The 13,522-nt window shown below is 55.8% G+C and overlaps 1 protein-coding gene across 2 annotated transcripts in view; it reads right to left on the bottom strand.

Moving 5' to 3' along the window:
- The window catches only part of NBEAL2 (neurobeachin like 2), a 91,102-nt gene that overhangs the window by 21,903 nt on the left and 55,677 nt on the right, over nt 1-13,522 (bottom strand). For both annotated transcript variants that reach the window (XM_019529766.1, XM_019529772.1), the window contains 15 exons: nt 13,091-13,244; nt 11,266-11,424; nt 10,958-11,117; nt 10,252-10,337; nt 8,477-9,214; nt 7,699-7,877; nt 7,220-7,379; nt 6,173-6,310; nt 5,474-5,779; nt 4,543-4,692; nt 4,219-4,376; nt 3,639-3,763; nt 3,183-3,303; nt 2,353-2,510; nt 1,227-1,360 (listed from right to left, as the gene is read on the bottom strand). In XM_019529766.1, coding sequence (XP_019385311.1) covers nt 1,227-1,360; nt 2,353-2,510; nt 3,183-3,303; nt 3,639-3,763; nt 4,219-4,376; nt 4,543-4,692; nt 5,474-5,779; nt 6,173-6,310; nt 7,220-7,379; nt 7,699-7,877; nt 8,477-9,214; nt 10,252-10,337; nt 10,958-11,117; nt 11,266-11,424; nt 13,091-13,244 — 2,926 coding nt within the window. The remainder of the gene's footprint in view (nt 1-1,226; nt 1,361-2,352; nt 2,511-3,182; nt 3,304-3,638; nt 3,764-4,218; nt 4,377-4,542; nt 4,693-5,473; nt 5,780-6,172; nt 6,311-7,219; nt 7,380-7,698; nt 7,878-8,476; nt 9,215-10,251; nt 10,338-10,957; nt 11,118-11,265; nt 11,425-13,090; nt 13,245-13,522) is intronic.

The raw sequence follows: 13,522 nt of genomic DNA, 5'->3' as shown, positions 1-13,522 counted from the left end.
TGACAGTAGGGGGCGCTAGGGAGTTCACGGCCGCTCCTAGGCCCCACTCCCTCACAGCAACAAAAATGGTTGGGGAGCTGGGGGACAGGAAAGGCTGGTGAAGATACGACCAAGGGGGATTGAATAGCAGCCTTCAAATCCCCGCAGGGGGGTTGCAAAGAGGACGGAGCTGGACTAATCTTGGCGGGGGCAGACGACAGGACGAGCAGCAATGGGCTCAAGCTGCAGCAAGGGAAGTTGAGGTTGGATATTAGGAAACACTTTCTCACTAGAAGGGTGATGAAACACTAGAACAGGTTCCCTAGAGAAGTGGTGCAATCTCTGTCCTTGGCGGTTTTTAAGGCCTGACTTGACAAAGCCTTGGCTGGGATGGTCTTGTTGGGGATGGTCCTGCTTGGAGCAGAGGGTCCCTCCTGAGGTCCTGTCCAACCCTCATTTTCTATGATTTTGTGTCCAGGAATCCCACAGAACCCAGGTGTCCTGGCACGACAACACCCTTCCCTGGACTTAAGTCAGGGGACAGAAGGAGCTGGGCTAGGAAGCAGAGGTGGGGTGGGGGTAGGTGGTGGAAGGAGTCCTGGCTCACACTGTCATTAGCTGACATGGACAGGATCTGACAGGTCTAGGAGGCTGAAGGTAGCATTAAGGTTCAGCGGCCTGGGGGAACACACAGTGACGGGGGTAGAAGGAGGGAGGAACTGTGGGCACAGACAGACAGAGAGAACTGTGGAGACCAGCACCCAGCTGGGAGACGGGAGAAGGGAAAGATGCCCATTGTCTCATATCTGATGGATGATGGGGACAGGGAGAATGGGAAGTGCCAGGGTCACACACCAACCGGACACCATCTTGTTGCCCATCCCAGAGGAGAAACTCCATAGGAAGGGGCACTTCACCCAGTGCCATGGGCTTACCGTTTTGCACAATGGACTCCTGTCTCAACGTATTGCAAGGAACCCTCCAAAACCCCTTGTCTGATTTAGGGAACACAGGGAGCCAGCACACAATCCCTCAAAGGGAGACCTGCCCAGGACTGTGCTAATGTGCTGCAGGTGCTCTACTGACCACCAGGACCCCTCTGATGGCCCCAACAGGAGCAGGGTGTCTCCCATCCCTATGCTGATGCCCAAACTATGCCCCCAACTATGCTTCCACATCACTAAGGGAAGGGAGGATACCCAGGGAGCCCCATTTTGAGGACGGTAGAGGCAGGAGCAGGTTCTGACCTTTTTCTTGAAGTTGACAAAGTAGTTGCCCTGGTCAATGAAGAAGAACTCCAGTGCTGAGCGGCGGAGGTTATAGCGGCGGAGATGCACCTCCCGGAGGTGGGACAAGGGGCGCTTGAAGTCGTAGCCGATCCCTGGGGGAAGGGCAGAAAGCAGCAGAGCCATCACTCTTTCTCGTCACCTGTGTCTGCACTGCCCCTGACCCTGACCAGGGCTAGAGCTGGGGGTCTGACCCATGCTCCTAACATGGCCTGGCTGGTGGGTCTTGCTCCTATGCTTGAGGCCAAACCAGATGTGGGGGCAGGAAGGATTTTTCCCTGGGTCAGACTGGCTGCTGCTTTCTCTGCAGCATGGGGCTTGCTGATGTAAACCTAATCCCTGCCGTCACGGTGACCAAAGCACTGGTGCTGCCCTTGCCTCCCCTGCTTTTGGCTTGTGGCACATTGCAGGGGTTTTTAGAGGGTGTTTGGTGGCTGTAGCCTGAGTGGAGTGGGCAGTTTTGGGGACCCTCTGGCTAAAGGGCTGCCTCTGCCTGGAGAAGGCTGGATGGGGCCCAGCAGGCCCCTTCTAGCCCTGTGCTCCTATGTGTATGGTACAGTGAGGACAGCCTACATCCCTACAGTACAAACACTGCTGACCAGCCTGTCATCCAGGCACCAATCCACCATGACATGAAGGAGACAGATTTCAGGAACACAGGGTCCTGTCTCCTGGAACCTACCACCAGCATTATCCCCAGGAGTAACCCCACCGAAAACACAACAGACCTGTGGCTAAGGCACTGGCTGGGGGCTCAGGAGACCTGGGCCCAGAGGGATTAGGCTTGTATAACTGGTTCTGCCACTGCATCCTTGTGTTGCCTTGGGAAAGGACTGAAACACCAGCCTCACAGTGAGGGGCTCAGGGAGCTCAATCTATGATGGGTACTGGAGGGAAGATTAACAGGTCATTTGATCCCCACCCAAAGCTCTTTGGGGAACAGACAATGGATGATACAAGACTCTTCTGTCCGGCAAGCAAAGCCAGAACAAGAGCCAGTAGCTGGTGATGCCAAATTCAGGCTATAAGTGAGACCCAGCATTTTAATGGAGAGGGTCTTGGGGCAACTCAGAGCGGGTTGTGCTACCTTCCTCGGTCTCCTCCTTCTCACTGCTGCCGTCGTAGAAGTAGATGTGCTGTGTGGTGACTTCCAGCCGGCCCTGGATCACGGCCACCGTGGTGATGAGCTCGCAGTCCTCCGAGATAACCAGTTTCTCCCTCTGGCTCTGCTCCTTGGGCTCAGTGCTGGAAAGGGAAGCAGGGCAGGGGGTTAGTGGGTCTGCCTGGCCTTGGGCTCCCCTTACCACTTATAGTCCAGCCCTTACCGTGACCCAGGAGAGCGAATGAGTTGATCTGAAGCTGGGTGCCAGTCTCAGCCATCACAGCAGCCCTTGCCAAGGGTGGCAGCTCCAAGTCACCCTCAGGCAAGCTTGCCAGCTCTCCCTCCACGCAGCCCAAGCTCCCACCAAGCACCAGGGTGGAAGAGTCCTAACTTGACTGATCTAAAGAGGGCTGCTGGGTACCATGAGGGGCTTGCCCAGGTTCTCCCCCTTCAGCAGGGGCAACCACCTTGCTAGCACCCAAGCAGAGGGTAGTACTGCTTCTCAGGTCTGAAGTCCTACTGAGCTAGACGTGGCTGGACAAGGTCTCTGCCCCAGAGAACCTGCCACCTAAAGGCTGCTGGTTCAAATCCCACCTGTGACAGTCTTGGCTCAAAGGCTGTCATAGCTTGAGGGCTCGAGTGACCTGAAGGCCTGAACAAGCTGCACTGCCCACACCCTGTCCCACATTTGAGACCACGATGCAAGGCAGCACTGAGGCCCATAAGCAGGCCTGCAATGAGATACCCAGTTCCTCCCAGTGACAGGGAGGGGACCTGGCTCCATGGAGCCAGTGACGGTGGTGGGAGGGACTCACTGGTTGTCCAGGATGGCGAGGTCTTCCTCTGCCAGCTGGTCATCCTCCAGCTCGCTCACCTTCGCCTCCTTGGCCACCGCTAGCGGGAGAGACTCGGCAGAGGTCTGCAGATGATCTGCACCTGAAGTCGTAAGGAGGCAGTGAGCAAATGGGGCCCTGGGACCCTCCACCTGCCCTCAGCTTCCCCAGTCTGGGCATGTTCCCAACATGTGGACAAAAGGCCACGTCCCACTGTCCCTCCCCTCCCCTCCTAGGCTCCCCACTGCTCCCCACCCCATTATGAAATCCATGGTAGACTGCCCCCCCAGTGCTACCTTCCTGTGGCTGCTCAAGGCATCTGCAACCCTGGCCAGCTACAGTGGGCTGAAGAGTTCCAGGATGGCAGCCACGCTGCAGCAGTGATCCCACTGGGCCCCTACAAGCTCTTCCCTCTCCCTTTGCCGTGGCTCTTCTCACCTAGGTTGTCCCGCAGAGCGCTTGCCTCTTGGTGGCAGTCAAAGTTGTAGTTGGGCACCAGCTTCAGTCGCATTCGTGAGTAGGTCTCAGCGCTCGACAACTTCCAGTGCATCTGGGGCGAGTCCCTGTGGGGTGGGAAGCAGAGCGTGAGAAGGTGGCAGTCATCTAAGTTCAACCCTACACCCCCAAAGAAAACACACTGCACTAAGCCTGGGAGTCAAGCATCCCATCTCTGGAAGCAAGTGTTTCATCATGTGGGGATGTCTGGCTTTGGAGCTGGGGTGAGGCTAAGGCTTGGGCTCTATTTTCTGCCATGGTTTAGAGCGCCGAGCAAGCAGGATGTGTCCACAAAGTCCTCCTAGGCCAGGCAGTACCTGCCATAACCAGGACCTGGAGAACAGGCCCCCTGCAATGGACAATGCAGCCTAGGTGGACTGGGCAGGACTGCAAAAGGTCTGAGCGCACTTGTCAAGGGTCTGCCTTCAAGGCCTGAGCTGAGGAGGAATCATGGTGAACAAGACACATTGCTCCCCTCCCATGCCTTATCCTGAGCCAGCCTCTCCCAGTGCCCTCCCCTCACCGGGTGGCCCATGCTGATCGCTGGGAGGTAAGCAGGCGACGCAGCGACTTCCACTGCTTCAGCACAGTGCTGTGATGGTTGGCGATCTGCTTCAGGACATTGGTGTGCCGGATGTTCTCATACTTGGAGCGCTTCAGGACTGGCTCCAGAACCAGCTCCTAGCAAGAGACCAGGGTGCAAGGGTCAGAAAGAGGTAGGGGCACCCTCTGGGTGTCTCCGGGAAGGACGGCAGAGGCTACAGGGCATGGGTCAGGTCTGAAAGCAGGCCCAGGGTGTGAGAGAGCTGGGCCTCAGTGGGTCCTGTCTGGGCAAGCAGGTGCCTACCTGGAATTTCTTCCTGCTCTCTGCCTTCTCCTGCTCCCTGCGCAGGGAGCTGCTCATCAGGGCGTCGTAGCAGGAGTTCCAGAAGTTGGACATGTGGTCGTGGCTCTTGGCAAACGTGTCCATTTCGAACTGCGCCATTGTGGGCTGCACCTGCCAGGTGAGGGGGGAGGGAAGACCTTAAGCAATGGCAGCAGATGCTGGAAAGGGACAGGTGGGTGGATGAAGCATGTATCTTTAGGCGTGCCCACAAGGGGAAAGCACAGGATGGGGTGTGCTTAGCTCAGACCTGGATGTGCCGAGTGACTCTGGCCGAGTCCTACCATGGCTGTGCCTCAGTTTCCCCGTGTATAAAACAGCACAGTTAGAAAGCTGTGTTCCCTCAGCCCAATCCCTGAATAGGGCTGAGCTATTTAGCAGTGCCTCCTCCCTCTTCCCTATGAGCCGGATAAATATTACACCCCCACCTGACAGCACTTACTAATGGGGGTAATGATGTAAGGCTTAAGTGACGTGACCAAGGTTGCTGTCCAGTCAGTGTCAGAGTTGGGGACTGAACTCAGGCACCCCAGGCCTTAGCTCAGATGAAGGCCCAGCTGCTCCTCCCGCACACAACTCTGCCCTTTTATAGCCCAAGGCTCGAGACAGGCTTCTAGCCCAGGGCCCCTCTCTCCTTTGCTCTCAGCCCTTCTAAGACCACTCAGACCCCAGGAGTGACCACCAGCCCCTGTGCTCAGCTCTGCTCCGTTTTTTCTGCCTGCTCATGAGCCTCATCCCCTCCTGCCATGATTCAGCTGCCCAAGTTCAGGCTTCCAGGGTTGAGTGTGTCCCTCTCAGCATCTTCCCTAAGGCCACACACAGCACCTTTGGGGCAGAGGTGGGCTGTACTCCACCCTTCCCTCCCGTCAGTGTCCCCTCGCTTTGTGGCACCTACGTGCTTCTCTATGAAGGTCCTCCACTCGGGGGTGGTGCAGAAGAGCTGGAAGTCCTCGTAGAAGGTGGGGCTGCCGTTGGTAGGGGGCAGCGAGGGCAGGAAGTGCTGCAGCTGCAGGGTGTCGTAGCACTGGTTCATCAGTGTCCGGATGATGGACACCAGCCAAGAGAAGGTCTCCGCCTTGGATAGCAGCGAACGCCGCAGGGGCATCTCCAGCTTTCCTAACAGGTAGCAGGCCTCCTCCTTCTTGGGGGCTGAGGCTGTCTGGAGCAGGCTATGCAGCTTCACATAGGCCAAAGAGTGGAGCTGGAAAGTGTGCAGCAGGTTGTGTTACTTGATGCCTGCTTCACTGCAATTCTAGGCCAGGTCCCTTCCAGCATCCCACCCCCAACCCTTGCACCACAAGGCAGCCTCTTTCCCCTCTCATAGCCCAATCCCTGCCCCGAAGCTCAAAATGTCATTCTCCACCCCAACGGCTCGCTGTCCTGTGATATGATCTGCAGTATTGTTGTACCCCAGGGATTCTCAACCAGGCTGCTGGGGCACTCTGGGATGCTGCCAAATTCTTTAAAGGGTGCCAAGAGGCATGAGGCGATACCTTCGTCCTGGCCCAGCTTGGACTGCCCTCAGGGTGTCACACACTAGCTAGTCTGAGAATGTCATGACACTCCCCGCTGGGTCACTGGGGGAGCCACCCACCTGCGTGTCCTCCAGCATGATGTACCCAGTGAGGACATGCAGGCCGATCTGAGCCATCTCCTTCAGGTCTGAGGTCCCATTGGCCAGGTGGTACCACACGCCCAGCTTGTCCAGCAAGCTGTTCATACCTTCATAGATCTGCACCACCAAAAGGGGTAAGAAAGGCTAAATGATGCCATCTAAAAAGGCTGGTAGATGCCTGCACTTCCCAGCCCAGCCCAGCCCAGCCCAGCCCAGCCCAGTTGCCTGCATGCTTCTCCTTCTGGCCAGAGCAAGGGAAGAGGAATTGTCAAGGCTGGGGGGTTAGCTGGAAGGAGATCCCTGAAAAGCTGCAGTTCTGAGGGGAGATGACCCCTGCATGGCAGGAGAGAAAGCTAGTGGTGGTGGATGGTTGGACAAGGAGGTGTTTCCATATAGGGCTCTACAGAGCTTGGGTCCCTACAGCATGATATTTATACAGTGACCTTGTCAAGGGAGAGTCTCTGTCTTCAGGGAGACTATGACCTGGAAAGGCCATGTCTCAATGCAGGAGAGGAGAGGTGAAGGCAGAGAGGGTGGGGGTGAAATTTGAAGGTGCTGTAGTGAGGAGTAATGGGGACAGGCTAACAAAGGACAGGCCAGATTGAATGCTAATGGGAAGCGTCTCGGCAGGGAGCCATGTCCATCTGTGTCCTATCAGCCCCGGAAACCCACAGAAGCACAGCTCTCCATAACATCGTCCTGGACAGGATAGAGCCCATCAGGAATGATGCAACCCCTGCCCTTCTCCCATCCATCTTCTCAGACCCTGGGCACGTTGGCTCTGAGGCAGCTGGGAGTGTCGATGCTCCATATTCTGCCTAGTCACAGTCTCAGTTTGCAACCTGGACATATCCCTTGGTGACGCTCTGAGTGCCTGAACCTGTGGAGCTCTCCAAGCTCCACTCCACAGCCTCCTGGACCCCACAGCTACATCAGAGACCCCACTTCATCCCCCACATTCAAGCAAAAACTACTTAGAGACCATCACTCTGCCACAGGCGTAAGTGGGCAATCAGTGGCACACACCTTCTCGCTCCACAGGGCCTGGTTGTTGTGTCCCTCGGAGAACAGGAAATCCTGGAGAAGCCGCAGCAACTTTAGTGCATTCTGGGTGAGGCTGGGCAAAGCTGCTGGGGCTAATTCCTTGAGGTCCGTGAAGGCCGACTCCAGCATCATCTCGAGGAGGCTGCAAGAGAGACATGTGGGTAATGGCTTGGCTGAACGCCACGTGATGCCAGGGACAAGCCTGGGGGGCCAGGCTGGGATAGCTGAAAGGCGCTGGCTCAGCTGAGTGGGCAGTCCAGGCCTAAGGTAGCAATGAGTTGTCTGTGATGGCAGAGCTGAGAATGGGGCATTTGCTGGTCAATGTGCAGAACAGGCTCTGGTGTTACTGGTGCCTCATTTGCACAGGACATCTGCATGCCAGCAGCCATTTTGCTCTGATACAGCCCCTGAATGAGCTCGCCCCCTTGGCTCCCGCACCCTGGTGTTTTGCCAGCACCCACCTGCGCTTGATTTCATCGGGCGGGCGCACCAGCTCGCAGGCCGTCCCCAGCTTGGTGAGGACTGAGAAGACCTGCCCACGCTCCTTCCAGGCTGCATCGTCCCAGCCCTCTACCCCACGCCAAGTCACTGAGAAGATGATGTTGGTCAGCAGGTTGCACAGCTCCTCCTCAGGTGTTTGCTGGGGGGGGGGCAAGATGAAGGTCACATGAACTGAGAGGGAAAACCAAGGACCTGTATGGGCTGACCAGTGCTTGAGAGTGAAGGCCAAGGACACATGTGAGTTGAATGGTGCTTGAGAACAAAAACCAAGGTCACATGAGCTAAACGGTGTTTGAGAGGGAAAACCAAGGACACACGTGAGCTGAATGGTGTTTGAGAGGTAACACCAAGGACTTGTGTGACCTGAATGGCGCTTGAGGAGGTATGGGATGGTGAAGAAAGGGCCCACGGGGAGCCCAGGATTTGGGTAGCTGAGGGGGACCTGTGGGTTAAGACCAAGGTCCAGCAGCAGAGCTCAGTATTGGAATCCAGGGCTGAACAGCAGGGGGGCGATGGGGTAGGAGTGAGGAGCACCAGGTGCTCTGTGGTAACTCCGAGCTGGGCTGGCAGACTCACTTCCTAGGTGCCACCCAGCACCTGAGGGATGCACGACTCCCAACTGCAGATGGCAGCTCACAGCATACATCTTCTTGTAGCAACCCGCCACCATACACTCTCACCCAAGGGCTTGGGCACGGGCAGGGGCAGGGGGTGCTTCTTTGCCTGCCCTGAACTCACCTGGGGGTTACTGGTGTTGGAGATGTCATCGCTGGGCAGCGTCTCCTGGTAGCTGCTCGCATCCAGCACATTGGAGAGGCTGGAGCTCTTCCGAGCTTGCATCCCTGGGAAGGGCTTGAAATTCTCTAGCGGGGATGGGGTCCCTGGCTGGCTCCCCGGGGTCTGGTTCCCACTCTCTACTGTGGTGACGGAACTGGTGCTGCCCAGTTCGAGGCCAAGGTCAAAGGGTGACATGGAGAAAGGAGAGAGTGGGTGGTAGATGCCATCAAATGGCAGGGCATCAATGTGGGGCCCATCCCCCTGCCCAGGAATGTCGATGGTGTTGGAGGAGGAAGAGTGGCTGGTGCGGTCCAGCGAGTCAAAGGACTTGAAGTTGTAGGAGTGGAAGGATTTGGTTCGGCCAGCTGGGGAGATGGAGTGGTCCGAGAACCCCTCGGACAGCTCCTGGTCTGAGGCCTCGAAGCCCAGTGGTAGGAAGACGTCCAGGTCCTGCAGATCGGTGGAGGCAGGCCCCATGCTGTCCAGCAGCTCCTTTGCAGCCTCAGGACCCAAGTCCTTGCCCAGGGGCTCGGAGACATTCAGGAGGTCGAGGCAACCCCCACCGCCGGAGCTGCTCAGGCTGTGCTGGCGGGATTCGTAGGACTCCTTGACATACAGCTTTGTGAGCGTGTCCTGCCAACCTACCAGCTTTGCCAGCTGCCTCACCATGTCTTGCTGGGAGTAGATGAGGTGGAATAGCTGCAGGGCAGGAGGGGAGAGGAACAGAGCACATTACTGACCCTGTCCTGAGAACTAGCTGGGGCAGGTGGGAAGGACCACCGGGAGAGGAGCTGGCTGCAGTCCCCAGAGGCCATCACCGACATCACCCAACTTAGCAGCCCATGACATGGAAGAATGAATGAGGATGCAAAGTGGCCTGCTCTGGGTCAGCTGGGGATGACTCCGAGAGCAAAGAACAGCGTTAAGGGAAGGCTGAAAGCACAGACCCAGCTCTTGGCCAGCTCTGCAGTCCCTCCTCCTGCCAGTCCACCGCCTCCCCACACCTGGTGAAGTACTGCTGCTCCCTGTTGTAGCTGGCATGGCTGCTCGCAGCACACTACCTGCCTGAAAGGGGCTTGTGGGAAGGTGACTCTCTCATCCCAACCCCTTGCCCAGAGTCCAATCATGGAAAGATGCAAGAGAGTCAAGGTTGACCCTGCTGCTCTTCTGAGAAGTGCTGCCCAGGAACACCTCACATCCAGGGTCACAACTCAGACATGGGGGTAAGGGGATGCAATTCATCCTTTGCTTCACTGTGGAGACTCTCTCTCTGTCCACAGGACAAGGGCCATAGATGGTTTCCCATGCTACTGCCCTGCCTACATGCCCCAGCTCCAACCCAAGAGGACAGGATGGGCACTCAGTCTCCATAATCCAATCAATCATTCTCAGAGAGCCAGAAATAGGCTAACTAGGGCCAAAAGATTGGGGGCAGATGACTGTTCCCCAAGTGCTGTGTCCCTGATCTCAGCATATTCCTTCTACCCAAGCAACCACCTTCTGCCAAGGCCCATGTGGGACACGGATAGGCACTGCCAGGGTTCAAGGAGACTGGCTGGAGAAGGGCGTATAGGCACCAGGGGGCCTGGGTTTGAGCCCAGCATGGGCTCTAAACAGAGGGAGCTTTCCTGAAGGTCCCACTGTTGTAGCATGACGGAGCAGACCACGATGCTGGCTGAACCTGGGTTCCCACTCAGGGCTCTGAAGGGGATGCCTGCTCTGCTGGCTCTGCTCACCTTCCGGCAGATGTCCAGCCTGACTGTCAGCTCGGCCCGGTGGGACAGGTAGACCACGGCCACCAGGTCCTTGTAGTTGGGAGAGTCTGTGGGAGGAGAAGCACAAAGGCAAACGTGGCACAGGGCCCTGAGGTAAGGGCACCCAATGATCTTGGATAGAGCCTCAGCCATGGGCATGCACTCACAGCCTGCCTCAGCAGCTGGAAGCATAGCCACCAACAATGTGCCCCAGGCTGGACAGTCCCCATCACCTACATACGTTAAGGAGGTCCCAGATTTGAATTCTATAGAAGGATGAATGGGACAATGCGTCTCCTGGACTCCAAACCCAGAGGCCAGATCCTATTCCGCCTATGAGGCACCTAGGTGTTGCTCAGAGGCCTAAGCACAGTTTTATTCCCTCCTGCTCGACTCCCTGAATAACAGCTAACCCAATATTTGGGGCAGGGGGTGGTCCTTCTCCACCTCTCCCTAACAGCTTTTGAGGACTTTGCCTGGATGCTGAGATGCAGGCATGCTGCAAAAGCAGACGAGCTCATGTTTCTTCAGGTCTTGAGCAGGGTGAAACAGAATCTGTCAGCGCATTATCTGCCCCAGCAGGTGGGAGAGGGTCTGGGTTTCTTTCTCCCGTTAGCGACGCAGCCGCTGTGCTCTCCCTTGGCATGGTAAGTGGAGTGAAGCTGCGTCCTGGTCATGTTGGCAGTACCTGATCCTAGGACCTGCTCCAGGAGGCAGCGGAAGAGCAACATAGAGACTGGCACATCGTTCAGACTCGCGATGAGCCCTTCGTAGCCGATGTCCTTCAGCTTCAGGCGGTGCCTGCTGCGCTCGTGAACCTTTTCGTACTTCAGCATCTTGTACAGGATCTGAGTGGTGGAGACCATCAGTGTTAGTGGGTTCAGGTCTTTGGGGCAGCTCTTGGCTGTCTGGTGGAGTCCTAAGGGACTCGGAGAACATCGCAGCTCTGGGAGAAGATAGCACGGTGGGTTTTAGGGAGGGATGCCTATTTCTCACCTTGAAGACTCTCTCCCGCACATCATCTGAGAACTTCTTCTGGATGAGCAGTGAGAAGAAGACCTCCACGTTGCCAGTTTCAAAGAGAAAGGCGTAGAGCTGGTCCTGAGAGGGTGCCCCCTTCAGCAAGCCATGGATCACCTCCAGAGCCCCAGACACCTGCAACAGCAGACCCCATTACACATGTCTTCTCACCGCCTCAGAGAAACAGTCCAAACAACAGCAGCTCCATAAACCTGGGGCCAGGCTTTCCTTTATCTGCACTTCAAGATGCAGCCAGGACTATTCCTTATTTGCCAAGCAGAAAAAGGCTGGGCTCTCCAAACCAACCACCCGTGATATACAAGGGGACCACATGGGCAGGGTGGATCCAGGGGGGTGCACTGGTGCAGTTGCACATCCCTTTGATCCCTGTTCCACCCAAAGTCTAAAAGGAACTGCCTGGGAAGGGCAGCAACATTTGTAACCAGGCAATAGCGACAGACGACTGACTTCACGGCTCACTATCATCTCCCTGATTCCTCCTAATCTCTCTCCGCTCCACAGATGTTTCTAATGGTCTTGCTGTTCCACTACTCAAACTGTCCTTTCTTTTGCAATGATACTATTAGCCATCCTTGGTAACGCGTCTCTTTTATTTCACAGCCCTGCAGATTGTGAAGTATTGGAAGTATTGTCAAAGTGCTCAAGAAGGTGACATTTTTGTTTTATGAATCTGAATAAGAAATGTACATTTAACTAGAATGGCTGTAAGACTAATGGCACAACCTTTTGATTATTTTGACTATTATTTGTCTAGTTTGTTGTGTCTTTTTAAACTTTATAATCTAGCCAATCAGTGCACATTCCAATAGCTATAATTTCTTCTTGCTTCGGTCTTAAATTAAATAATATAGAGCTGGTCCCCCAGCATATTAGTAAAGCTTCTATTTATTCTTTAACTGCAGAAAAATACTGTTGTGTTGCATGCAATTTTGTGCCATACCATCTGCATGCCCATTTTCAAAATCCTAGATCCACCTATGCAGGTGGCATAGCTTTAGGACCAAGAAATCTGCTCATTCCCTGTATGGACTCACATGCAGATGACAGTGTGGTTTTACTCCAGCTACCCAAGCACAGCTATAGAAGAGAGGGAGCTGGGGTCATGTCTGGACCCTCTGGGACTCTCACATCAGTCACTGTGGGGTGCTACAAATACATCCTGGCTCTCAAAGTCCAAGCTGCAGAGCTGGAAGATGCTGAGGCTTGGGCAGGAAAGTTGTTCCCACCTCGCACAGGGTGAGCTCTGTGCCTTGCTCCACATAAGGAAAAGCTGTGATCCTTATTTGTTTTAGCTGTTTAGGGACACCTCGTGGCCCTGCCTTCACCTCTACTCTGATTCAGCCTCTGTAGCACAGCGGTGCTGACAGGCTCCAGCCAAGAGCAGGGCACATGTGCTGGGGGCAGCACAAATCCACAGGGAGCTGCAGCTCCCACCCCAAGCACACTGCTGTCTCACCACCAGAACATAAGAAGCCTTGTTATCCCTGTCTTAACGAGGGGGAAAGAAGGGATAGAAAAGCTAAAGCCAAGACCCGCAAGGGGATTAGGGGCTGAACAGGAACACCTGATGGGGTGGACCAACGTGACTTCACTGGTATGACCTGGGACAAGCCACTTTGGCACAGATCCCCACTGACTCCCTTTGTGGAGCTGGGCCCAGGGGCTCCCCCAGAGATGCACAAGAAGCCTGTGATGGGAGATCCACGTTCAATCCTTGGCCCCAAGTCCCATTGCAATGCATGAGTGACAGGCCTCCCTGGCTCCCTGTCTGCTCTCACACCTGGTGCTCGTCGTGGACTCCAGCCAGGTAGTTTAGGGCGCTTTGCATCTCGTCAGCAGAGAAGTTCCGGGAGAGGAAGTCCTTCACCAGGCTGAACAGGGATGTCTGCACTGTCTTGATGTCATCTGCTGGGATCGGCTTCTCTCTGCGAGCGCTGGGAGAGGGGAGGGGACAATATACATGACATGTGCAGGCTGTAGGCACTGCCACTGAGCAGACTGCCTCCTGCTGGGAAGATGGAGCCAGGGTGGCAGATAGCAGTTTGGGAATGGGTCTGATGGGGCTAGGGGTGATGATAGCTCACAGGCTGCAGGAACCCAGAATCCCTGGGAAGAAATGCTGGGAGAGGAGGTGGCAGGGCTCTGATGTGGGGCACCAGTGGAGAGGGAGGGAGTATGGACCAGAGGGGGCTTCCTTAGAGCCTGTTGTAAT

This window comes from Crocodylus porosus, unplaced genomic scaffold (assembly GCF_001723895.1).
Source record: "Crocodylus porosus isolate Cpor-Errol unplaced genomic scaffold, CroPor_comp1, whole genome shotgun sequence".
Classification (NCBI taxonomy): Eukaryota; Metazoa; Chordata; order Crocodylia; family Crocodylidae; genus Crocodylus; species Crocodylus porosus.
The sequence above is the reverse complement of the archived record's forward strand: the minus strand, read 5'-3'. Positions and strand labels throughout refer to the sequence as shown.